Source organism: Pararge aegeria, chromosome 20 (genome assembly GCF_905163445.1).
Source record: "Pararge aegeria chromosome 20, ilParAegt1.1, whole genome shotgun sequence".
NCBI classification, from domain to species: Eukaryota; Metazoa; Arthropoda; class Insecta; order Lepidoptera; family Nymphalidae; genus Pararge; species Pararge aegeria.
Window position 1 is genome coordinate 12370856 of NC_053199.1, and position 24390 is coordinate 12395245.

Sequence of the window (24390 nt, forward strand, 5' to 3'; positions counted from 1 at the left end):
CGTTGATGCACACACAATGAAACCATCCAAAATGGGTATGCAAGGAAGTTCTTATATTTGAAATATTCGTAGTAACTAAAAAAAAAAATTAAAAGAAATTACTTATTTTTTATTTTCAGTCTTTTTAGGAACTGGACATTCGTAAATATTTAACGTTTTATCTTTTCCCGCGGACAACAGTTTATTACTTTCAACGTTGAATTGAAGATCCCATACCTAAAACAAACAAATTGAATTGGTAGAAAATCACAATAATGGACGAGCTAAATAACAAATTTCGCGATAACGTAGACAGACCGTTTATAAAGGTGAAGGGAATCATCATAAGAAAACCTGCATGCATGATATTTCTCCATAATATTCTGGAAAGCTTACGGCCTAATCTCTTCTCATTCTAAAAGGACACCCGTGCCTTGTAGCAAGACGATAACTGGTAGATAATAATTTAGACAGACCGGATGAAATAACAAAATTTTTGACAGTTACCTTTCTTGATAAGTTATAAACTATTTTGGACTTAATAGAAGCAATTATGAAATATTTGGGTAATTTCAATATTGCCCAACTTTTGTAAACCGTTTTTTTTGTCGTGCAATAAAGTGAATAAATATAATAATAAAATCTTTGGTCTAGGTCACCGCGGAATTAAAGAAAACTAACTTGGATGGATTCGCGAGAAAAAGCTTTGCTAGTTAATAATAAATTATTTGCAAACTAAATGACCCGGAAAACTTCGTTTCTTTTTCCTACACTCTAAAAAAAGAAACGTTGACGTTAACGAAGACGTTAAATAAATTATAACAATTATGATAATAAACATAACAACAAAAGCTGATTAGTTATAGCAGCAAGTTCATTATAGATTGAGCTAACAATGTAGGTATGTTCATTGATTCTAACAAATAAATACGTTGTTTCTATTATTATTTACTTCTTTGTATGATTAGATCATTTTTAATTATTTAGCTTAAACAAGTACGTAAATTGAATCAGTTAAGAATATGCCTTAGTTAAGTAACAATAATAGGAGCAATACAGTTGCCCAGTCCATTGAATTACGATAAACAATCATTATCATCTTATTTGATGTATCTATGTTCTTGTTAGGCTCGTATGGAATCAAGATGCTTGATCACAACAATCACTATCTTGTTAGGAATAACCAATTTTTTTTTAGAGTGTACAAAAGCTCGGTACTTAGGCAAGCAACAACCTAAAAACATCCAACTTTCTAGAGCCATTTTCGAAACACGCAATTAAAACGGTAATTGATTATTTTTATATTATTTTATTTATTTGTCACAGAAAACAACTAACTTCATATATTATAACAATACGAATATTTCGATTAGCTTGAAGAGCTTTGTTAATAGTTTTTTTTGTATCTACCTTCAGACTATGGAGGGTAGAGGTAAGGAGAGTCATCTGTGTATATGAAAAAGTGTCGTCAAAATGTATTAAATTAGGATGGCGCCACATTTGCATCAGGGTAACTCTTAAAAGAAGCGCCAAATATAAATACCGTACTATTTACTGTTTACGAAATAAAATCACTCTAAACGCACGTTTGGTTATAATAAATCTGTAAGGTTATATTTACCACAATATTTTGTACAACGTAAGTTGTTGAAATTCTCAATAATTAACTACTTTAGTCGATAATGACATTAATTTTTTTAACTCGGCATACTTCAATTCATCTACGATTGCTACATTCATACCATACCCTGTGCATCTACCAGCGCCATTGTGGAGGATTTTTGAACTGTTATTTAGCGCAACAACTGGACACTTTTTCAACTTTTCTCCCATATAAGATGACTCTCCTTACCTCTACCCTCCATACTTCAGACAGAATGAAGATGTCAACGTTTGACGTTTACTTTATTTAGGTATAGATAAAAACATAAGTAGAATCTTACCGTATCAGAGTGTTCTTGGAAAGTCTTCAGCAGTTTGAGTTCGAAGGCGCTCAACACAGAGACCGAGCCGTCGGCGGCCGCCACTCCGATACGTGTGCCGTCGGGAGAGAAACGCGCGCTCAATGCCCACGACTTGAACGAGATGTTCCTTTTCTCGCTACCACTGGCTCTGTTAGAAAAGCAAACGTGTGAAATTTGACAAACCATAGAATTATAATTATAATAATAAGAAAAGCACTTGTTGAAAATAGCAGTGCATTGCTCTGATGGTATCGAACGATTGTTACTGACAGGTATATTATAGCTGTTAGACCTGATATACTGCTAGTCGATCGATCAGTGCGCAGTGCTATAATTGTTGACATTAATCACCTCCTATTGCCGGCCGACTACAGACGGGTCTCCTACCACAGTGAGAAGTGTTAAAGCCGTAGTCCACCACGCTGGCCCAGTGCGGATTGTTAACATTACTAAATATAAATAAATAAATAAATATAAATATACTACGACATACACACATCGCCATTTAGCCCCAAAGTAATGAGCTTATGTTATTGGTACTAAGATGACTGATGAATAATTTTATGAATAGTACACATAAATATTTATAATATACAAATAAACACCCAGAGACTGAAAAACAATCATGTTCATCACACAAACATCTCCCAGTTGTCGGAATCGTACCCATAGCCTTAGCTCAGAAAGCAGGGAGGCTGTCCACTGCGCCAATCGGCCACATGACGATAATCTGGTGAAAACTTGAAAGGAAAAAGTATCAAAATACTGCTAACGTGATTACCGCCATGTGGAGTGATGAGCCAACCGTTATTGCTTCGATAGTTGTTTCAGTCAATGGTCTTCTTGCGAAAAGTTTCGACCAACATTTTAAAAAGCTTTTTTTTTAAGCTTTTTTAAACTTTTTTCGCTTGGTTATTGGATCAGGGGTCATAAACAGAAGGCCAAGTAGTCCAAGTGGTTCTTGAAAAAGTATTGCCGCAACATACAAACAGTTATAAAAAGAAGACATAAACAATTAAAATGTACGTTGCATCCTTGTGGTCAAACGGTCACGGTGCTGTTATATCTAATTATTTAATTATTTATATATTATTTCTCGATTTATTTATTGTTATACTAGCTGTTGCCCGCGACTTCGTCTGCGTTTGATTTAGTTTTTTTTATGTGGCATTCAATTTGGTTTTAGTTCTAAAAAAAAATTTAAGTATTCAGTATAGCTAAGCCTTAAATGAGGGGTTTGCTGCTGTCCGCTGAGGAGTTCTGTCCTCTATCTCCAACCATATTCATCAGATCTACACATAGTTTTGGCAAAATTAAACACATATTATAACCTCTATAGTACAAAAGTGAGTTGGTTTATCCTTACTTCACGTTCTAACTAAGCAACCAATAAACTTTTTTGATTTTTGGCATAGAGTTAGTTGAAAAGATACATAGTAACATACTTTTGGGTTTTGTAAAAATACCGTAATAGACTAAGTCCAGTCTGAATATGAAAAGGTATTTGATTCTGAGAACGCCCTTTGTATTTCGTTTCAATAAACCTTCCTTTCATTTATATTTTGAATAAGAAATTGTTTCGATTTTTTACAAGGCCCCAGGCGAATTAAAATAATTCGACTTTCGAAATAATAGTAAAAAAAACACTTATATACATATTAAGAAGAGATACAAACAAACGGTGCTGCTTACACGTCACACATTTTAAAGCATTTGTCATCAGAAGCGGTGAGAAGCAGTGGAGGGTTATGTGAAAAGTTAACGCTTCTCCGAAGTAGAGTAGTTTGTGTGTACCTACCTACCTTAAGTTTGCCTTTATCCACGTCAAATAACTGATTAAATACGAATATTGAGCAGAAAAAATACAAACTGTACCTACGAGTAGCTACCCTACTTATAAATCAAATATATTAACAAATTCGTCATTAGAAGCGGTGAGAAGCAGTGCAGAGTTGTTTGAAAATTAAACGCTTCTCAAAAGCAGAGTGAGTGAGTGTGTGTGTGTGGGTCTCTGCTAATCTCAAGTTTACCTTTACCCCCGTCTTATAAATGCGTAAATACGAACCAAATATTATTGAACAGAAAAATACAAACTTTACTACTTACACATCAAATATCTTAACAAATCCATCGTTAGAAGCGGTGAGAAGCAGAAGAGAGTTGGGTGAAAAGTTGACGCTTCTCACGAGCTGTTTGTGAGCATGTATTGTGTGAACAAGCATGCCCTGAGCTACGTTGAACACGTGAACCGCACCGTCCACAGCACCGCTCGCAATGTATTTTCCATTTGGACTCTAAAATATTTTTTATTTAGTTAGCCAACCCGCCAACCCACGTTAAAGCAGCATGGTAAAATAATGCTTTGCTCTAGATTCCTCTATCCTAAGCGGGTATATCAGCAGTGGGATATGTATATAATAAATAATCCAAAACTCAGATTGGTGGTTCGTAGGTGGGTACTGGGGTCACACCACCGCGCGGCCATTTTGGAATTTGTTATTTCTTTGGTCTGATCTGGCTTTATGGCTGATTTTGGCCGTGGCTAGTTCTCGCACTACCGATAAAAACGTACCGTTTATGTACCGTTGTATACCGTGATTTACCGTTCCAAAACTATGTCGCGTAGAAATCTAAATTGTTATTTATTAAAAAAAAATATGGATAGGTATGGGTTTAATATCACTGCAATACCCCTAACATCTTAGAATACACTGATTAATTAATGATGAAATTTACCATCAGGTGAAATTACGATCAATGGCGCACTAGTAGTGAAAAAAACCATACTCACCCAAGCAACACACAATGCAAACTTTCCCCGAGTATCCAAAACTCTGTCTACAGTATTTGTCACTATCCCATACAAACTGAGTTTGCCAGTGTGGCTGCCGGACACAACTTGAGTGCCAGTCGGTGAGAACGCCACTTTCCATATATCTGTGCCACCCATTTCTATTTCGTGCACTTTGATGCCAGTTGTTAGTTCCCAAATCATTAGGGTGGTGTCTAAAGATGATGAGGCAATTACTAAAATATAAAAAAACAGAGAATAATAACCCAATGATAGAAGCTACATAATACGGCGCTCGGAATACTCGGCAAGTTGGCAGACACTTTTGTCAGACATCTAAATGACAGCGCCATCTATTGAAAATATACCAAACGACAATGTTGTCATAAACCACTCTTGTTCCAATACTGAATCGGTGGCGGTACCGGTCCATGTTACGATCACATGGAGTCCAAAAGAGCGCCATCTAGTGACAATACCCTAGTGATCATCATCTTCACTTCAACCGACTGACGTCCACTGCTGAACATAGGTCTTTTGTAGGGCCGTGCGTTCCAAAATCCACAATCCTCCCAGCTACTCGTTTAATGTTATCTGTCCACCTCGTTCGGGGTCAGCAAACGCTCCGTTTACCGGTGCGGGCTCGCCATTCCAACACCTTGGGACACCAACGTCCATCGTTTGTCCAAGCTTTGTGCCCGCATTTCCACTTTAGCTTTGATACCCCATACATTTACAATTATTGTAAAGTCAACATCTTCTATCTTCTAAATTACACCATACAGATTCTCCTGCTGTTCCCGGCGTGTAGCAAATTAAGCTTAATTTTCATAATATATTATGGATTTCCGCAAAGTAATGCCTGCTTCTATTCAATTTTTACGTGATAAAAAAGGTCCCAAATTAAGCAGTCTGTAGTAACTAGTAGCAGGTTGTAAACCCAGCCCAGCCCAGTCTGATAACATAGGATTTTTATGTCCAAGCTATTTTCACACTCACAAACAGCTAACAGAATCAAGGCAGCTGTGGATATGACAATAGGCAGTATAGGCCATAGCCTAGCGGCAACAGCATCCTAAGGGCGGCAGATTTCAGAGGATGCTCACTCAATAACAGAGGATAAAAATCAAACAAGTTCACCATTTCTCTCATGGGTTTTATACTAATAGGTATTCCTATTCAAAATTATCGACTAAATAAGCATTGTTCTCCGTACTACAAATGAAAACATTGTTTTAGAAAGGTACATGGAGCAGGGGACATAAAGTAGCTTACATGCAAAATAAATATAAATCCAGTGAATTGGTGCATCACCTTTTATTATCTTCACCAGGAATGCTGACCATGTTGATGATAAATAGATGACAATCAAACTTCAATACTTTGAAAAAATATTATCTCTATCAAGTAAAATAACTTTCACCAAAATTGCAGGTCATGTAAGTACACAGGTAAGCTGTTACAAATGCTCTGTGTGAAACATATGTAGTAAGATAAAAACACACAATATAAAGTAACGGAATAATAACTTACTGCATTGTTAAGTCAATTACTTTAAGTAAATTACTTTTTAAGAAAAGTAAGGTAAAATTGCTACGTAAGCTAATCAACTTAAATTGCAATGGGCTAGCCACACCATTTGAGAGTGAAGGAAAACACCAAGAGGTAACATGTGGGCCCAAAAGTTAACCAAAATCTTTTAAAACGCATGTTTAATCTACCAATCCATACGAGTAAACTACAGCCATTACCCAATTATAGTAGCAATAATGATGATGAGGATAAACATATATTATTCATCATCATATAAAGCCATTACTCACTGCAGGGCACAGGTTTTGAGAAGGGGTTAAGACCGAAGTTCAACATGCTGGTCCAGAGTGGATTGGTGGAATATATTATTACTAAGAAATAATTAAAAAAACACTTCCTACAAGTTGCTTACTTGTAAGGTTAGGAAAATAATACTATGTACTTACTATTACTTAGATAACATCACTTACTATGTCCGTCTGGGCTAACGGCGACAGACACAACTGCCATACAGTGGCTGTCCAGTGTGTGAAGAAGCTCTAACCTATTATTTTGTAAGCACCATACTTTGACTAGATTGTCGAGTCCTCCTGTTACTAAGAAGTCTTGACTATTCCTACAATCAAATTGATTGATGCTTAACAAAATGTTCTCATAAAAATTTAATAAATAAAGTTAGGTTGAGTAATGTTTTGGAATAAATAAGTATGAAAATTTGGGTTAAACTTACTTTGAATTCTGTTCATTTACTATTGTTGTCCATACACAACAGTAAATCGGTTCTTCGTGTGCATTTTCTTTCTTACTTATCAATGAGTACTGGAAAAATTTACATTTTGGGCATTCGATTCAAAAAGTTACAAAATAAGTTTTAGTTCAATACTTACGACAGCGCTAGCTGCCATTTCAAAGCCGCTGCAAACAATATATGTGTGTGCACTACAAAATTTATCAATTTTGTTTAAAAAACAAAATTAATAAGTTTAAAATAAATTAGAAAACACTCGCTTTTCTATTTTGAACTGTTGTTGTTCTCTAGATGACATTGACATGCAACACAGATTACAACCTGTAGAGACGGAGATATGTCATTAAGCACAGAATATTAAAAAAATAAGACTTAGATGGAGGTTCGTGTATTGAGGATATGAACTAAGTGGTTTACGCAACGCTTATTGTTTATATTCTTTTTGTTGGGTTGCTCTTTGTACGGATAGTTTATAAAAATTTTATAGAATTTATTTAATATTTTCATCACGCCTAAATATATATATATATATATATTATAGCCATATTATGGTAACCATCGGGTGTGATTGCAGTCAAGCGCTCGTCTACAAACATAAAAAAGTTAGTAGTAGTAAAGTATTTTGCATAATTTGCTATTAAAAAACTTATTAAACGCTATTCCAAAAAAGTATGCTACGCGCAGAACGCTCTGTGAGGCCGGCGTTCGTACTTCTTTATCGTTTTATTGTATCTTAACACTCGTTAAAACATATTCTTCACGTAACTAAGTACCTCAATTGGTTTGTATTGCACTACTTATTTAAAAGACGATTTTTCGTTCTTTCGTTGTGTGCTTGAGCGTTAACTACGGCAAGTCGTTAAACAATCCAGCACGAAGGCTACTAATAATCCTTCGTGCTTGACTTTTGAGTGATATTGCGGTTTTTCCAATTCTTACCATCATATCATAATAAATAATAATCATTTGAACAACCTGCACACTTTTAAATGTTGCACTACTATGAGGTCTACATAAGATATGGATTGAAGAATGATTGGAGAAAGGAGCTTCGAAAATAATTGTCACTTTATTTTATGAACAAGAATTTCAATCAAATAATTGAACACGAGTTAATACCTATAATATTTTAATATATATTAAAAATATCACTGATAAGTTATAATGGGCAGTCATATATATTGAGAGTTTTGTCTTCAGATACTGATATAATTTTATTGCTTTCTGCATTAAATTTCACACCCCAAACCTGAAAATAAGGTTAACAAAATAAGAATGAGTTAGGTACATAAATGCTGTTTTTAACTATTTGAGACTCCCCTCTAAAGGCCTAAGTATATGTCAAAGAGTAGAATCTATTATCCAACTTAAAAGTTATTATCTTTTCGTGAATAAATAACATACTTTCTAAATCATGAGATGTGAATTTAATACCAAGCTCAAGGTTTTTTTTTTTACGTCGTTACGTTATTCCGTAACTGTCATATGCGCCACTTTAAATACGTTAAATACATAATCATATCGACCTAACAGGGAATGCTGATAAATGGTGGAATACTATTTTGACTGTAGTTTGTTAAACAAATTTTGGCCTTACAAATAAGCGTGGCATAAAGGCGGAGTAGTTAGGTATGCAATGTTTTGTCACTCTTCAACTAACAGCATATTTCAAATATCATGAAGTGATACAACACTATAGCCCACCAACCCGCATTGGAGCAGCGTGGCGGGCCTTTGCTATAAAACTGTCTCTCCTATGATATTCGTCATGTGCCTAGTATTGGGAAGTTAATGGGCTGCAGATGATAAAACACTGAACAACCGTGCCGACGTTATTCCGTTTATTTTGGAGACTTATTTGTATTAAACATTCTTACTTTAGTAAAAAAAAAAAACTTGAGTCTATGATATGTCATTTTTATACCTGATCAGTATGTTCTTTAAATACATGTTGACATTCCATGCTCTCCAAATCCCAAACACGCACAGTTCTATCGGAACTGCTGGAAACAAATCGTTTGCCGTCTGGTGAAAATGCTACTGATAACACCCAAGACGCATGTCCGGATAATGTACCGGCCAAATTAGCGTGTACCCTATAAAAAAAACACAAAATTTTGTATTACTTTTAAAAGTTTTAACACTGGAGTATTTTATAGGTATAAAATGTATCACAACACACATCATAAATAAGTAAAAGATATAAAGCTTGACAAAACTTATACTTAATAAACCATACGAAGAAAAAATAAGTGTGCTTAGGCACTTATAAGTAGATATACTGTTAAAGTCTACTTTATACTCTTAAAAAACTATAAAATGATGTCTAAGTCTATGGTGTTGTTCAATAAGTAATAATAATTCATAGCTTTGCAACACATTGAAAAACTAAGAAGATTATATACTTTCAATGTGTTGAAAACTGGATAGATAAATTCACTCCTCGAGTAGCTCCGACTGGCAGGATTTTGAAAAATGAAAATAAGGAAGAACTGACAGAACAAGTTATATACTATATGTGGGAAAGCTATTTTTTACTACTAATTTAGTATCATTTGCCTATATAAGCTGTGATCTTGTGGAATGCCTTGACTGCAGTATCACAGAATTAGTTCAAGAATATACTAGACAAAAATCAAAAGGACACAAAGCATAGGAAATGATAGGTGCATCTCACCAGCTAAAACTGTTGTCTACTATAAAATATAATTATAATAAAAATAGCTTACACATCATAAAGTTTCATATGTCCGTCATCTGAAGCAGTCAATAAAAGCTGCGAGTCTGGAGAGAAGCATAGGCTTCTGATAGGCATGGCGTGTCCTTCGAGAGTATGTACAAGCTTTCCTTGCGCCACATCAAAGATATTGATAATGCCATCTAATGCTCCACTTGCTATGTATTTCCCATCTGGACTCTGTAAAAATGTACAAGATTCCTTGGTGATAATTCTGTTCCATACAAATCCTTAAGCTATATTAAATTGACAAGTCTTGCTTTACTCCACAGCCCCTTTATTTTCTGTTTATGTATTGCTTAATTAACTTTAATATAAACATATTAAGAAAAAAAAAAGAATATTTATTTATACTTTATTTGTACACCTCATTTTTCAGAAAAACAAAAAAAAAAGGAAAAACTATTATAGACTACACAACACAGATTTATTGAATGTTGCAGATTTAAGTTTTTTCTATTGTTTATTAATAGCATTCATATACATACATATGTGATTATGTGACGCCTCGCTGCCGGAGGATTTTAATAAATTGATTATGGTTAAATAATCATAATCATAAACATTTATTTGCAAAAAACATGTGAAATTATAGATGTTACAAAAATTATACAGAACAATGTTTTAGCCCATTTAAAGGCATGCAAATCTTAACTTAAAATAATTAAAAACATACAACAAATATATATTATTTTATTTAAAGTTAAGGTACAAAATATTAAAAAATGTTTTAAACTTAAAAGATAAGTTTAAATTTGATTTACAATTAGTTTAATCAGTTATAGAATTATGATTTGAGGTCAGTTACAATGTTATTAAGATGTCATAAAAACTATTTTAAACAAGTCAATTTTTCAGTTTTGCTTAAATATAGTTTCTTTCCTTTCTTCTGGGATAATATTTGGGATTTTGTTGCAAATTATGATAGACCTAATATAACATCCTCAACCAGACATAGTATTAGTCTGTGTTGGTAATGTAATTGAACAGTGATTTCAACCATTTACCAACTCAAGATCTCATTATTATATTCAAAATGAGAATAACTTATTTTAAAAATATGTAATACTTACATAAGCTACACTAAGTGTGAATTTTCCTCTTGTGTCCAAGGTTTGTTCCTCCTTGCCACTTTCTACACTGAATATTAAAATTTTGCCAGCATTACTACCAGATATTACATGCTTGCCATCGGGGGAAAAGTCTAGAGTCCACACATCTATGTTTTCTGTTTCCATGGTTTTTATTTTCTCTCCTGATGCTATATCCCATAATATTAGTGAAGAATCTTGAGAGCTACTAGCTAGGGCTGAAAATGGATTGATTAATAAATTATGTTAATCAATAAGAATCTTAAGGTACAGCAGTTTCTTTGAGATATGCATGTTCAAAAATACAAACTGTTTAATTTTATACTATAAGTAGGGTACAATAATTCCTACTAATGACTCCTCCTTACCTTTCTTGCCAATAGCACACATTAGTTGTTAGTAGACTTGTCAAGAGGACAAAGTGATCACAGTTCGGGTTTAGACCTTTATATGTAAAACAATCCCATTAGTAATGAGTATGGAATAATTCAAAAAGGTACTTACTTTTACCATCGCGACTAACTACCACTGAAATGACACCCAAAGAGTGCCCTTCCAGCTGATGTTTAATTTCCAACTTTCCATTTTCTAATTGCCATACTTTGATAATATCATCCAATCCCGCAGTTATAATATAGTTCTCTGGTGGTTCTTGGGAGTGATTGGAATCTCTACAAGAAGAAACTTACAAACTAATTAAATTTATATAATATATCACTTGTGATTACATGAGTTCATTTGAGTACTAACTGTGTGCAAGTGGTCTCATCATCATAATCAACCCACTAACAGGGCAAAGGAGGGTTTGTGTTATAGTCCACCAAGCTAGCAAGGTGCAGATTGGTAGACTTCACACACCTTCGTGTAAGTTATAGGCATCTCTGAGGCATGCAGGTTTCTCACAATGTTATACTTCACTGTTAATACAAGCAATATTTTAAACTCCTTAAATTAAGCAAGTGGTCTTATACACTATTTCTCCTATGAGAAGCAGTGAGACATTAATAAAGCAAAATAAAGAGAGGTTATAACGTACTGTGAGTTTTCAACATTTTCAGGGTTCTCACTCACTTCTTTATTCTTCTCGTGGTTAATTTGACTCCAGCTACAACACCAAATCGCATCATCATGAGCATTTTCTTTCTTGAGTTGCAAATAATACTGAGAAATAAATAGAAAAAACTGAGTTACCCAATTCTGTAAGGATAATCTCAGTAGAGCTCTGTGATTATTTACCAGTGTTGTTATAGACATAGCGAAGAGAGAGTTATGCGTGTTAAATAATAAGAGCAGTAGGATTATTGGATATTATTGGATCAGTTTCAAAAACACACAATAATAAAATAATTAAAATATTTAAGAGGCAGCCGCTGAACAAAAATCAAAACAATGCAAAGAATACAGATTTAATATCAGACGCCAGACCAGTCAGCAGTCAGCTGTCAGTCAGCGTAACAGATTACAGATGACATTAGACCAATGAAAATACAAACAGCCTGCCCAAGATTAATTCTGGATTTATACTGAGTTAATTGCTGTCTACGGCGAGTGACTGGAAGAACGAAGACTGTTGGTTAGTAAAGAAAAAAAAGTTGTATAAATTATAATTTCGTTTCGCAATAGTAGTTTTTAGTCAAAAATGAAATACAAAAGAGTATACAGTTACTTGTTTTTAATTAGACACATATACAATTATAGTATCTGTGCTGTATAAACCTTTATCTGTGGTATGGAGGGTAGAGGTAAGGAGAGTCATCTGTGTATATGAAAAAGTGTCGTCAAAATGTATTAAATTAGGACGGCGCCACATTTGCATCAGGGTAACTCTTAAAAGAAGCGCCAAATATAAATATTGTTAGAGTAGGCTTGAAAAATAAACAAGGAAGTATGGAGATACAAGGAAGTAAGGTTATATTTACCACAATATTTTGTACAACGTAAGTTGTTGAAATTCTCAATAATTAACTACTTTAGTCGATAATGACATTAAATTTTTTAACTCGGCATACTTCAATTCATCTACGATTGCTACATTCATACCATACCCTGTGCATCCACCAGCGCCATTGTGGAGGATTTTTGAACTGTTATTTAGCGCATACACTGGACACTTTTTCAACTTTTCTCCCATATAAGATGACTCTCCTTACCTCTACCCTCCATAATCTGTGGTTCAAAATATCTGTATTCTACTCTGTCTCTATGGTTTAAAATGGCGTTGAGTTAAAAGTACCTACGCTTTGAGTGAAGTGTAATTATTTAATTTGTGGCGATTTGTCTTACTTGTAAAGCTTAATTTAAGATATTTTTGTATTAAGATTAGCTTAAATATAATTGACTCAAGATTCCGTGGGTTACGTTGGGTTTAGTAGATGCCATAAAACAAACCTAGCAATGGCTGTGTCCAAATCAACAAACACGTACAATCGTCAAAATTGGGAGGATTCAGTAAGTTAATACAACAGTTGCCTTATAATTAATGATTATAATATATACCTTGATGGTACGTTCTAACTATTCATTCAACTTTTCCAGGACTTCCCGATTTTATGCCAGACATGTCTTGGGGATAACCCTTACATTCGTATGGTATGTTGTAATGAAATATTTCGTATTATTAGCCAACCTAAAATAACGACTATATATAGCCTTTTTTCTTTTCCAGACCAAAGAAAAGTATGGCAAGGAATGTAAAATATGTTGTCGTCCGTTCACCGTCTTTCGCTGGTGTCCAGGCGCTCGGATGCGTTTCAAAAAAACTGAGATTTGTCAAACGTGTTCCAAGCTCAAAAACGTTTGCCAAACGTGTCTCCTTGACCTTGAGTATGGGCTGCCCATACAAGTTAGAGACGCTGCTCTTAAAATACAAGATGATCTACCTCGCAATGAAGTTAATAAGGAATATTATATACAGAATTTAGATAGTCAAATGTCCAAGTTTGACGCCACACAACCAAGCAACATGGCTTTGAAATCAAAGGGAGCATCCGATCTTCTTGTGCGATTGGCAAGAACTGCTCCTTACTACAAGAGGAATAGACCACATGTGTGCTCATTTTGGGTGAAAGGGGAGTGTAGGAGAGGAGAGGAATGTCCATACAGGCACGAGAAGCCTACAGATCCAGATGATCCATTAGCAGACCAGAACATAAGGGACAGGTACATATGAATTTCATTTTAGGTTTGGTTTTGTTCAATATCCAAAACCAATATCAAAATATGCTACTAGACACTTCTATTACATACTTTAACAGAAGTGCTGTTAAAGTATGTAATAGAAGTAATGTGCGGCACAGCATAGTTAAAGGCAGGCAAATAAGCATGCAGCCCTGATTTTCGATTTTCAGCTGAAACCCTATTGCCCTATTGCCACAGAAATGTCTACTACAGCTGCCTATTCTTATAAATTAATTTAATTCTAATTAAAATAAAAAATATAAATAAATCTTAAAATATATGAACTATAACTACATTAACTACATTTTACACAATGCCCTATAAATATTAATCCTGTGCTTTATGTAACCATGCAATATTTCAAGTATAACAAATAATATTTAAAACATCTATAAATTTAATGTAACTTACATGCACAGACATGACACACAGAAAATAATTAATAAACAAACCCCTATAGAAATGAATATTCTCATTACGAATATATGATAGTTGCTGATCTATTGTTATCATTACTAAACCTGTGTCTGACTTCTTCCTTTCAACAGATACTATGGTGTAAATGACCCTGTAGCTGAGAAGCTGATGCGACGTGCGGCCGCCATGCCCGCCTTGCCTCCCCCTGAAGACCGCACTGTAACCACCCTCTATATAGGCAACCTGCCTGAGAATATCACTGAAGAGGAGTTGAGAGGCCATTTCTATCAGTATGGAGAGATAAGGTATGTATATATTTCAGGGATCCTTGATTGATTAATAATTTGTGGGCCAGTGCTCTGAGAGTTGATAAAGCTGTGGGAGAAGATACATTTTTATCCTTTCCCCAGGGAGATAATTGTTTTCTGCCTAGCCCTCCAGGAAGAGATGTGATATGGGTATATCCGTATATACCTACCTGCCTATTAATTCAAGTATTTTTGGATTTGTGTTTTAAATTATATTAGTGTGTACTGTTGTATACAAATCCCTAAACTAAACTAAATTAACAGATCAGAAGTATTACTGTCTTTTTCATCCTGTGTCCCCAGTGCAGTTCTCACAGGCGGGAGACAAATATTTTATTCCCTGATTATGTCTACTGATATGGGATTTGCTTGCCCACCTGCCAAAGCACAGAATCAGGAAAAAAGAGAAGTGTTTCAATTTATTAATATATATTATTCTTACCCATGCACCCATGCTCGGAGAAGCACTTGTTTTAAATGTTTTAATTTAATTAAGTTTAGTTTTGTGGCACCAATTGTCTACCTGACTTGCTAGATATGGAGGTAACACTGTGCCACTTAGTTGTGACACTTTTAACCCAATGTTTAAGTTAAGAAATTAAAAAACAAAATTGATTGATAATGTTTTTGTATTACCCATAGGTCGTTGACTCTTGTGCCGAGGGCCCAATGTGCCTTCGTGCAGTACACAACACGCAGTGCCTCAGAACATGCTGCTGAAAAGACCTTCAATAGGCTGGTTATAGGAGGCAAGAGACTCACAATTAAATGGGGGAAATCTCAAGGTAATATGATTTTGAAGTTTTCTTTATTCATGATAAGTAAACAAACAATAATTGCACTAAGGCAGACATACGTTAATCGGGTGCATAGACAAAGGTATTATTTTTGAAGATTCCGAATTTCTATTCCGAAGATTGCCGCCCGAATCTTGATATGGAATTAAGTTATTTGTGTAAAAAAGTATTTCAAACTATCGTACATAACGCCAGGAATGTAGGCGCTGGCGCCTCTCAAATTTTTTTATCAGTAGAAGAAATCAAGTAAAATTCAAATTCAAAAATATTTATTTTATGGGTATATGTATAAATGCACCACCTAACTATTTTCTGTACCCGTTTTGTATCTTCGCCATTGGTTGCCTGGAAGAAATCGCTATGAAGCGATAAGGCCGCCAAATTGTATACGTTTTTTTGTTATACTTTTTTTTTTTTGTACATTTTGTGGTGTGCAATAAAAGTATATTCATTATTTCAAGAAATCGCGTGTTACTACTACGTCATTGATATGTTGCAGGTCGTCAAGGTCCCAATGACAAGAGTGAAACCTTGCCAGCATTGGAGCCTGTTCCTGGGCTGCCGGGGACTTTGCCACCGCCACCGCCCGCTTTCTTGCATCCCTTCCCACCACAGGTAAAGTATTATTTCATTTTATATTTCACCTTCTTATTGGCTTTTGCCCCTGGCTTCACTCATAATAAGTCAAATTAAAATTCAAAAATGTTTTATTCATGTAGACCTTATCACAGGCACTTATGAAGCCTTCATTCATTTAACCTGTTACACTAATGTTAGTGATGGTGATAACTGCAATTGATAACTTAAAAAGTTCAATCCATGGCACACTTGTGCGTATGTTTGACACAGCATGTCTGAACTAATCCCATTTTAATGGGATGATGATGTTAATAAGGAAATATTTACTTTGTTATTGAGGTACGCAAGTGCCATCACATAAGCCAGTTAAAATTTCTGAAACTTTCATTAACTTAATATTTTTTATCCCCAGATGCCGCCCCCACCGAACAGACCCAACGACTTCTTCAACCTGCACCACTACGCGGGCCCGGCGTGGGGCGCATGGGGCGGAGTGGCGCCCCCCATACCGCCCCCGCCCGCGCTGCACTACCCCAGCCAAGACCCCGCCCGGCTGGGGGCGCACGCGCATGCATCCGCACCGCAGACCTAGCACATGCTGTTTTCTACATGAGGCCCGAACTCGCAGTCGAAACGTACTTGTTACGAACTTTGGTGCGAAAGCCTACACATGTTCGCTAGATAAATAATAATGAAGTTGACGAACTATCGAGTTATAATTATTAAAAGAAAACAAATAAATACATAACATAATATGGCATTTTAATATTTTTACACCTGTAATTAAAGATTGTCTATTCAACAGGCACATAATCATTTATCTTCTCCTACTAATATTATAAGTATGAAAGTTTTCGCGGATGTATTGATGTTTTTTACACATCTATACAGATAAAACTTTTATTAAATATGAATTATGATCTGGATTAAGAAAAAGCCCGCTTAGTTTAACAGTTTTTTTATCAACATCTCGCCTTTCGAACATCAATCATAAATAGTTATAAAAAAAGTAAAACCACTCCAAGGATAAATTAATAAAACACGGTTATTCGGAAACTATATTTAATATTAATTATAAGTTCATAACATGACTTAATCGTTACAAAACAGTTAAATATTTAGGTATAACTACACCTTCGCTTACCATTATCTGGGTAAGGACGGTCTCACAATAACTTACAATAATACTAGGCCCAGATACATGAATAGTTATTAAACTCTGCACGCCTAATTAAAGGTAAACATTTATCAAGTATAATATGTTAAGTCTCGGTCGCATGCCTACAAATTTATTGCTATCTCTCTTGCACAATTTTTCTTCATTCGTAATGTCAGTTTTTATGTACATGACCTTACAAAGGACACATGTGGCATAATTACAATAATAGTTTACTGTGTTTTGAGTTATACGCAAAATTTAATCGTGTGTTTGAAAAAAATAACCAGTAGCGTGCATTCCATAGAGACAATAAGACATCGGTGACAATTCGGAGCATGCATCTTTAACTTACATGTCTTAAATTGCTATCTCTCTTGCACAATTTTTCTTCATTCGTAATGTCAGTTTATATGTACATGACCTTACAAAGGACACATGTGGCATAATTACAATAATAGTTTACTGTGTTTTGAGTTATACGCAAAATTTAATCGTGCGTTTGAAAAAAATAACCAGTAGCGTGCATTCCATAGAGACAATAAGACATCGGTGTCAATTCGGAGCATGCATCTTTAACTTACATGTCTTAAAGTACTTATATCCTTCTGTGTTCTCTACGAAAAAAGTGTAGGTAGCAATACTTTTCAATTTTATTTTATACATTTTCATAAAATTATAGCTTGTGCCAGTTTCTGAAATAGTTATTTTATAGGCTGAGGGCATGGGCGTCGACAGGATTTATAGCAGGGGTGTTAGCAGTGATTCAATAGTGAACTAATTGTTTGTCTACTCTCTGTAACTACGATGGTATTCAATGGTTTGTACTTCGCTTGATCCTAATGCCTGTTTTTACTAAACCCGGGAATCGTCTTAATCGAATGCCTAATGATTTGAGGGAGACTTTTTTTTTATTTTAACTGTTGGTCATGGTAGATCTATAACAAGGAATATAGGTTAGACATTACATTATTTAGGCTTTGCCTTATTACTTAGTTAGGTTACGTAGACTTAGTCGTTAGTGAAAACGGGCATTAGAGTCAAGAGGCTTCATATAAGAGCCGTTGGAATAACTATTGTTGGTACCAATATAAAACAGCGTTTAAATTTGCATTAACAAATTAAAGATAAAATTTAATGCAAAGAGCCGGGGGTTCACAGGCTTGGTCTTACCAACTTGCACTACTTGCCAACGTCCATTGAAGGTAATTATTACAAATACTTTATGCACGCCAGTGGTTTTATTTTTTACAATTATTAATTGTTGGGTCACATGACTAAGCCGTATACTATGAAATCCCCTCATCGAAATCAATCAGATTAAAAGAGGCAGGAGTAGATAAATCACTTTATTTAGATTTATAATCACAATCGCCCTGGTACCTTGGATTCTCTATGACATTAAAGTATCTGATATCTAAAATCAGTTAGTAAAAATGTATTCAAACAAAAAATTTATGACTGAATTAAATTGTGTTATTCAAATGACACCACGGCAACTAACGTTTAAAGTACAAGCACCAATTTCACATGCTGCAACAGCGACCGTAAAACCGGGCCAGATAAGTTTCAAACTACATTTTAATGTCACTATAGAATCCGGCCCTGGGGAGGTTAACAAACTGTACGTCTAGTCTAATATTAAACATTTTGTTTATTTTTTGTCATCTTATAGCTATTTCATACATTGCACTGTTCAAACCGAGGTGATTTAGGCTCTCTTGGCCTCTTAACTTTCCGCGACTTACTTTCAGGAGACAAAAATTTTATCCCCCGATTATATTCACTCACAAGTGATAAAATTTACTTGTGCAGCTGCCAATCGGCACGAGCGATTCCCATCCAACGTCCCAAACGGGTTACCCGTTTGAGCAGAGCTTAAACGGTCCAAATCTTGTGCATCTACATTACGGTCAAGTCGGGGCAACACCTAAGATTCAATTTAATTAATTAAAGAGTCCGATTATACAAATATAAATTCACAATAACACCATAATTTCATAATGGGACATCAACGAAATCGTGAAGTACTTCAAATTTTAACCCGTTATTATTTACATTTCGCCCGAGGAATAAACTTCAAATGGATTGTCCTAATTACTGACCATAAGAATTTGCTAACAAAAATATTGTCGTATTTATTGCGTATTGTGTTTTTTTTCTTACCTGTCTTATAATTACAAACGTTTTGTTACTTTTTAGTGTAAATTTAATTTTTAAATTGTTAAGAAAATAATGAAAAACACACTAACCTAAAGAAAATCTCTTTATTTATTTCATCGTTCTTGTTTTTTCATATTAACACGTTGGCTGCTGAAAACACAACGTTTGTGTTTGAAAACTACGTAACGCGTGTGCGGCTCGAACACGCTAGGCGTGTTAAAATAAATGTACCTACAAGGATGCGGCCGAACACGCTGGGCGTGTTTTTCCGGCGTTCTGCGAGTGCGGCAAACACAAACGCTGTGTTGTTTAAATATACTGTTAGAGCGGCCTTTACGCAACAAGTGTGTTATACGTTACCGCAAGTACGTTTTATTAAAAAAAAATACTTTACACTAAGAAGTCATGAAAAGATTGCTTTCATTATAAGACAAGTTAGAAAAATTTAATTTAACAACATTATTAACTTTAGAAAGCTTCAAAAATTACATAGTGCTTTTAAGCCTAATTTACAAAAATCATATTTAAATGGCTTTTTTATTTCAATCTGTCTATAACGTTGATTTTTTAAGCTAAAAACGAATAGCAAGTCAAGATATTTCATGCCTTTTAGTTAATTAAGGTACACATACATATTGAAAATAGTATTCTACATTTCGGCGAACCGGTTGGTGCATCGGTGCGTATGAAAATGTAAAATGACATGAAGTTTAAAGCGTCCATAAGCTCGTGGTTATAACTAGCATTAACTAAATAGCGTGCTTCATAGCTAGGTGAAGTACCTAAGTAATTTATTTAGTATTTATGTACCAAGAGGGCGTAGAACAATTTCGAGGGGTGCTTGACAAAAGAGGAAAGTTTTGTAAGGTGGTTCTATCGCATTAGTACATCTTCATCACGCTCCTTTAAACCATATAAATCCCACTGCAGCGTACGGCCCTCCTCTCTTATAGGAGAGGGCAAAAGAGGCATGTAGAACAAATGGTAGCTGACAGGCGATCATAATGATGATCATTTATTTAAGCTGTATCCCTTTTGGCATTTATCTGCAAAAAAACTGTATACATGCCTACAACTTATTAAAAACCATATTCAGTTGCTGCTACTTTTTTCATATATATGACTAGAAGTACTAGAAGTATGTACTATGTTCTATGTAGGCACAGTATTCCTATTTACCCCACTAATTTCATAAACTTATAAGCCTGAAAGAGGCAAAAAATCACAACTCTAATCTGATCTGTTACTACGTGTTATTAAGTTTAATTATTGTAAATTAATTCTAGCTTGCCAGTTCAATTTAATCCAACATTAAAATTCATAAATATGAACTTCTTAACCCGGCGCCAATGACGCTGGGTCATATTGACCCGAGGTGATTGTATACCTTCGTAAAAAATTTTCAACACTCGCGGTGTAATTGACTTTTCGTGTAGCTGGAGATATACCCCCCCTCTACCTGTAGCAGTGTGGTACTCAGTGCGACGCCGCCTGCGCAACGAGATACACGTGTGTTGCGGCGAAACGGGTAAGTATGACCCAGCGTCATCGCTGGCGTGGTGTTTTCGTAACATATTTAAATTTCTTTATTTTAAGTTATTGTTAATTTTTCTTACGTTTTTTAGATATTTGACAAAAATGGCGTTGAGGGATCATCCAGAGAGAATATTGGCGATTTTGGAAGAATCGGACTCCGATGAAAATGATCGTGATCCATATCCAGGTTCAGACGTCGAAGTGGATGACCATGTATCTGAACGCAGCCAAAGTAGCGATACTGAACAGGATGCTAACAATACAGATACGGGCTCAGAGTCCTCAGATGACACAGGTGCGGACTCAGATGATGTCAACCTTTTGACCTTACAAAATCGACAACGGCAACACTTCAAAGGAAGGGACGGGACTATTTGGCAAAAAGCACCGCCACGACCGAATGTACGCAGAAGATCTGAAAATATTATATGTGAGCCTCCTGGCGTAAAATCAGTTGCTCAAGAAGCCAAGACTGTGCAAGAATGCTGGAATTTATTCCTGACTCACGATATGCTGCATAAAATACAAGAATATACAAATTTGCATATACAAGAAAGAAGAGCACAGTGTGAAGATATTTCTCAACGTAGATACATGAATGAAGTGGAAATAAGTGAACTGAAAGCGTTTATTGGGCTGTTGTTTATGGCCGGATTTTATCGTTCTAATAGACAGAATTTGGAGGATTTGTGGCAAGCAGATGGTTCTGGTGTTGAAGTTTTTAGACTTACCATGTCTGTACAAAGATTTTACTTTATACAAAGCTCTCTGCGATTTGATGACAAGTCTACACGCGCTGAAAGACAAAACCTTGATAATTTGGCACCAGTGCGTGAAATTTTCGAAAAATTTGTAGAGCAGTGTAAGAAAATGTACTCTCCGGGAGAAACTTGCACTATTGATGAAATGTTAGTGGCATTTAGAGGGCGTTGCAAATTTCGGCAATATATACCATCGAAACCAGCTAAATATGGCATCAAGATATTTGCCTTAGTGGACTCCAAAGTATTCTATATCACCAACCTGGAGATATACGCTGGTAAGCAGCCTGACGGACCCTTTTCTGTTAGCAACAAACCCTTAGACGTGGTGAATCGTATTGTGTCACCTGTCTCCAAAACTCACCGTAATCTTACTTTTGATAATTGGTTCACTAGCTACGAATTGGTGTCTCATCTACTAAATGAACACAAGTTGACTTCAGTCGGTACCTTACGCAAGAACAAAAAACAAATTCCACCTGGATTTATAACGACGCGCGGAAAAGAGTTACACTCGTCAACTTTCGGATTTCAAAAAAATATTACACTGGTCTCTCACATCCCAAAGAAAAACAAAGTGGTCCTTTTGATGTCAAGCTTGCACCATGATAACAAAATCGATGAATCTACAGGTGTGAAGCAGAAGCCTGAAGTAATAACTTTTTATAACTCTACCAAAAGCGGAGTGGACGTAGCAGACGAGCTTTGTGCTACATATAATGTGAGCAGAAACTCTAAGAGATGGCCGCTGACGATATTCTTTGCAATGCTGAATATTTCAGGAATCAATGCAAATATAATATATCGGGCTAACAATGATAACACACGCATAAAACGGCGACATTTCATAAAAAACTTGGCACTCAGTTTGATTCAGGACCATTTACAAATCCGAAGAGCACATGTGAATTTACCTCGACAATTACGCAAAAGGATCGCAGATTTCACTAACGAACCTACCATAGAACCACCTCAGAAAATTCCAGGAGCACGTAGAAGATGTCAGATATGCCCATCTAAAAAGGATAAAAAAACAACGCATACTTGTCATGCTTGCCACATTTATATCTGCCCAGAACATTTGATTTCATACTGCGAAAATTGCAGCAACTCCATGTCCATAAATGAGGAATCGGAGGACTGATTTTATACTTACTTTTACTTTTACTTACTTACTTACTTTTTGTGATCTCTGTATTAGCATATAAAATTGTTAGTTCTTTATAATGTTTAGGTTTAATAATAAAAAAATAACATACTATGCAAGTTATGTTTTTCAGGTTGATTTTGCATGCGTTTTTTAAAAAGTCAATAAATATTTAAGTCGTTAAATTTAATACATTTTTTATTATTCTGTCATTTACTCAAAAAACCTTAATTTCTAAAATGGTTACTAGAAATTATCAGTTCATTTAAAGATACTGTAAATTTACCGTCTAAAGTTCGGGTAATGATGACCCGACGTCATTGGCCGCGTAATATTTTTCACGTCATTGGCGGCGGGTTAAACATTCCCACTGCATAACAGCTGGCAGATTAAGTTTGGCAAACACAGGTTAAGCAATAACCATATTGAAAATTTCATTCTTTTACGAAGCACTTCCCTCGAAATCATCTATGCCTCTTGGGTCATGATTTATTTAGTATTTTTCAGTTGCGGATAGGCGAATGGTACAAAATATAAGTGGGTCATCGAGGATTTTATTTAAGAACATCGATCACTTTATAAAGTTCTGAGCTGGCAACACCCGTCAGAAACCACTTTTCGTGCAACTTGTTTTCGATCGCCTTTACGCCTTTATTTTAAAGCCTTTTGATTCTAATAGCAATGTATCAAGACGCGTGTTGCCATAATCAAAACCTAATTAGATTTTGTCACCCGTTACTATGTGGGACCTAGTTTAAGAAAACAAATAGTATATTCGTTTAAATTATATATAGTAAACACAGCCGTACGACATGGCGGCCGTATAAATAATTATGTAATGCGCTTTTAGTTTCGATGAAATTTATAATAGTTTAATGTTGCCTTTCTAAAGTTAGCGAAAAATTGAAAACAGATTATAAAAAGTTACATCTTTGTTACGCTATGTCTACTAAGATCAAAAAAGTATAAGATATGAAGTTAAGTCTAGCAGAGTGAGTGTCCGTTTTTTAAATCGATCAATATTTTTTTAGTGTTTAAAAAATAAAGATATTTCGTTACTTATATTCCTTTTTCGGAGGTTTATTATCGAACATTTAATGCCTTTTAGCATACTGATGAAAAAGGACGGACACTTTCTGACGAAAAACACCTCTACTATACAACGTGTAAATGAAAACCGAAATAATACTTCACAGGCTTCAGTTCAGAGATACGTTATGTACTGTCTCTGAGACTTATCTGTGAAACCGAAACCTAATAGTTTTTGAGTAAACCATAAATAAGATACAGCTCTAACATCACATGCAAAATTAAACATGTGACTCCTATCATTTTATTAGGTACGCGTGACGTAGTGAAGGTACTATGCGCGTGTGGGTCTTTTATCTTCAATAGGGTTGTCATACGTAAATACTTAGAATGTTTTGAATTAGTTTGCATGTAAAACACAATTACAATTTTATTTTGTATGTCTGTTAGACGTTGTATAGATGTGCTGACAAGAAA

The 24390-nt window shown here is 35.1% G+C and overlaps 4 protein-coding genes across 4 annotated transcripts; 2 read left to right on the plus strand and 2 right to left on the minus strand.

Annotated features, from left to right (window-relative positions):
* Positions 1–90: 90 nt before the first annotated feature.
* LOC120632606 (WD repeat-containing protein 61-like) lies at positions 91–7311 on the minus strand. Its single transcript, XM_039902536.1, has 7 exons — positions 7155–7311; positions 6998–7086; positions 6738–6883; positions 4735–4970; positions 4050–4237; positions 1923–2091; positions 91–216 (listed from the first exon to the last, which is right to left on the minus strand). Exons 1-7 carry the CDS (start codon positions 7170–7172, stop codon positions 103–105), a joined length of 960 nt encoding a protein of 319 aa, XP_039758470.1. The 5' UTR covers positions 7173–7311; the 3' UTR covers positions 91–102.
* Positions 7312–8065: 754 nt separating this feature from the next.
* LOC120632589 (WD repeat-containing protein 61-like) lies at positions 8066–12242 on the minus strand. Its single transcript, XM_039902512.1, has 7 exons — positions 12080–12242; positions 11880–12004; positions 11348–11514; positions 10826–11061; positions 9745–9932; positions 8940–9111; positions 8066–8264 (listed from the first exon to the last, which is right to left on the minus strand). The coding sequence occupies exons 1-7, from the start codon at positions 12095–12097 to the stop codon at positions 8175–8177; spliced, it is 996 nt and encodes a 331-aa protein (XP_039758446.1). The 5' UTR covers positions 12098–12242; the 3' UTR covers positions 8066–8174.
* Positions 12243–13059: 817 nt separating this feature from the next.
* Positions 13060–16874, plus strand: LOC120632787 (pre-mRNA-splicing factor RBM22). The gene is made up of 7 exons (XM_039902796.1): positions 13060–13291; positions 13379–13432; positions 13509–14002; positions 14569–14742; positions 15388–15530; positions 16042–16157; positions 16534–16874. The coding sequence occupies exons 1-7, from the start codon at positions 13238–13240 to the stop codon at positions 16711–16713; spliced, it is 1215 nt and encodes a 404-aa protein (XP_039758730.1). The 5' UTR covers positions 13060–13237; the 3' UTR covers positions 16714–16874.
* A 4157-nt stretch (positions 16875–21031) lies between these two features.
* On the plus strand, positions 21032–23049 carry LOC120632592. Its single transcript, XM_039902517.1, has one exon. The coding sequence runs from the start codon at positions 21079–21081 to the stop codon at positions 22879–22881; it is 1803 nt and encodes a 600-aa protein (XP_039758451.1). The 5' UTR covers positions 21032–21078; the 3' UTR covers positions 22882–23049.
* The last annotated feature ends 1341 nt before the right edge of the window (positions 23050–24390 follow it).

Bases quoted from the DNA above. Each gene is read 5' to 3' on its own strand.
- LOC120632787 (XM_039902796.1), top strand. From the start codon at position 13,238: ATGGCTGTGTCCAAATCAACAAACACGTACAATCGTCAAAATTGGGAG. The intron at 13,433-13,508 runs GTATGTTGTAAT...TTTCTTTTCCAG, and splicing joins ATAACCCTTACATTCGTATG to ACCAAAGAAAAGTATGGCAA. The intron at 14,743-15,387 runs GTATGTATATAT...TATTACCCATAG, and splicing joins TATCAGTATGGAGAGATAAG to GTCGTTGACTCTTGTGCCGA.
- LOC120632589 (XM_039902512.1), bottom strand. The intron at 11,515-11,879 runs GTACGTTATAAC...TTCTTCTTGTAG, and splicing joins GAAAATGTTGAAAACTCACA to AGATTCCAATCACTCCCAAG. The intron at 9,112-9,744 runs GTAAGCTATTTT...TTTTTTTTATAG, and splicing joins CATATGAAACTTTATGATGT to GGTACACGCTAATTTGGCCG.
- LOC120632592 (XM_039902517.1), top strand. From the start codon at position 21,079: ATGGCGTTGAGGGATCATCCAGAGAGAATATTGGCGATTTTGGAAGAA.
- LOC120632606 (XM_039902536.1), bottom strand. The intron at 6,884-6,997 runs GTAAGTTTAACC...ATTTGATTGTAG, and splicing joins GTAAATGAACAGAATTCAAA to GAATAGTCAAGACTTCTTAG. The intron at 4,971-6,737 runs GTAAGTGATGTT...TTTATATTTTAG, and splicing joins CGTTAGCCCAGACGGACATA to TAATTGCCTCATCATCTTTA.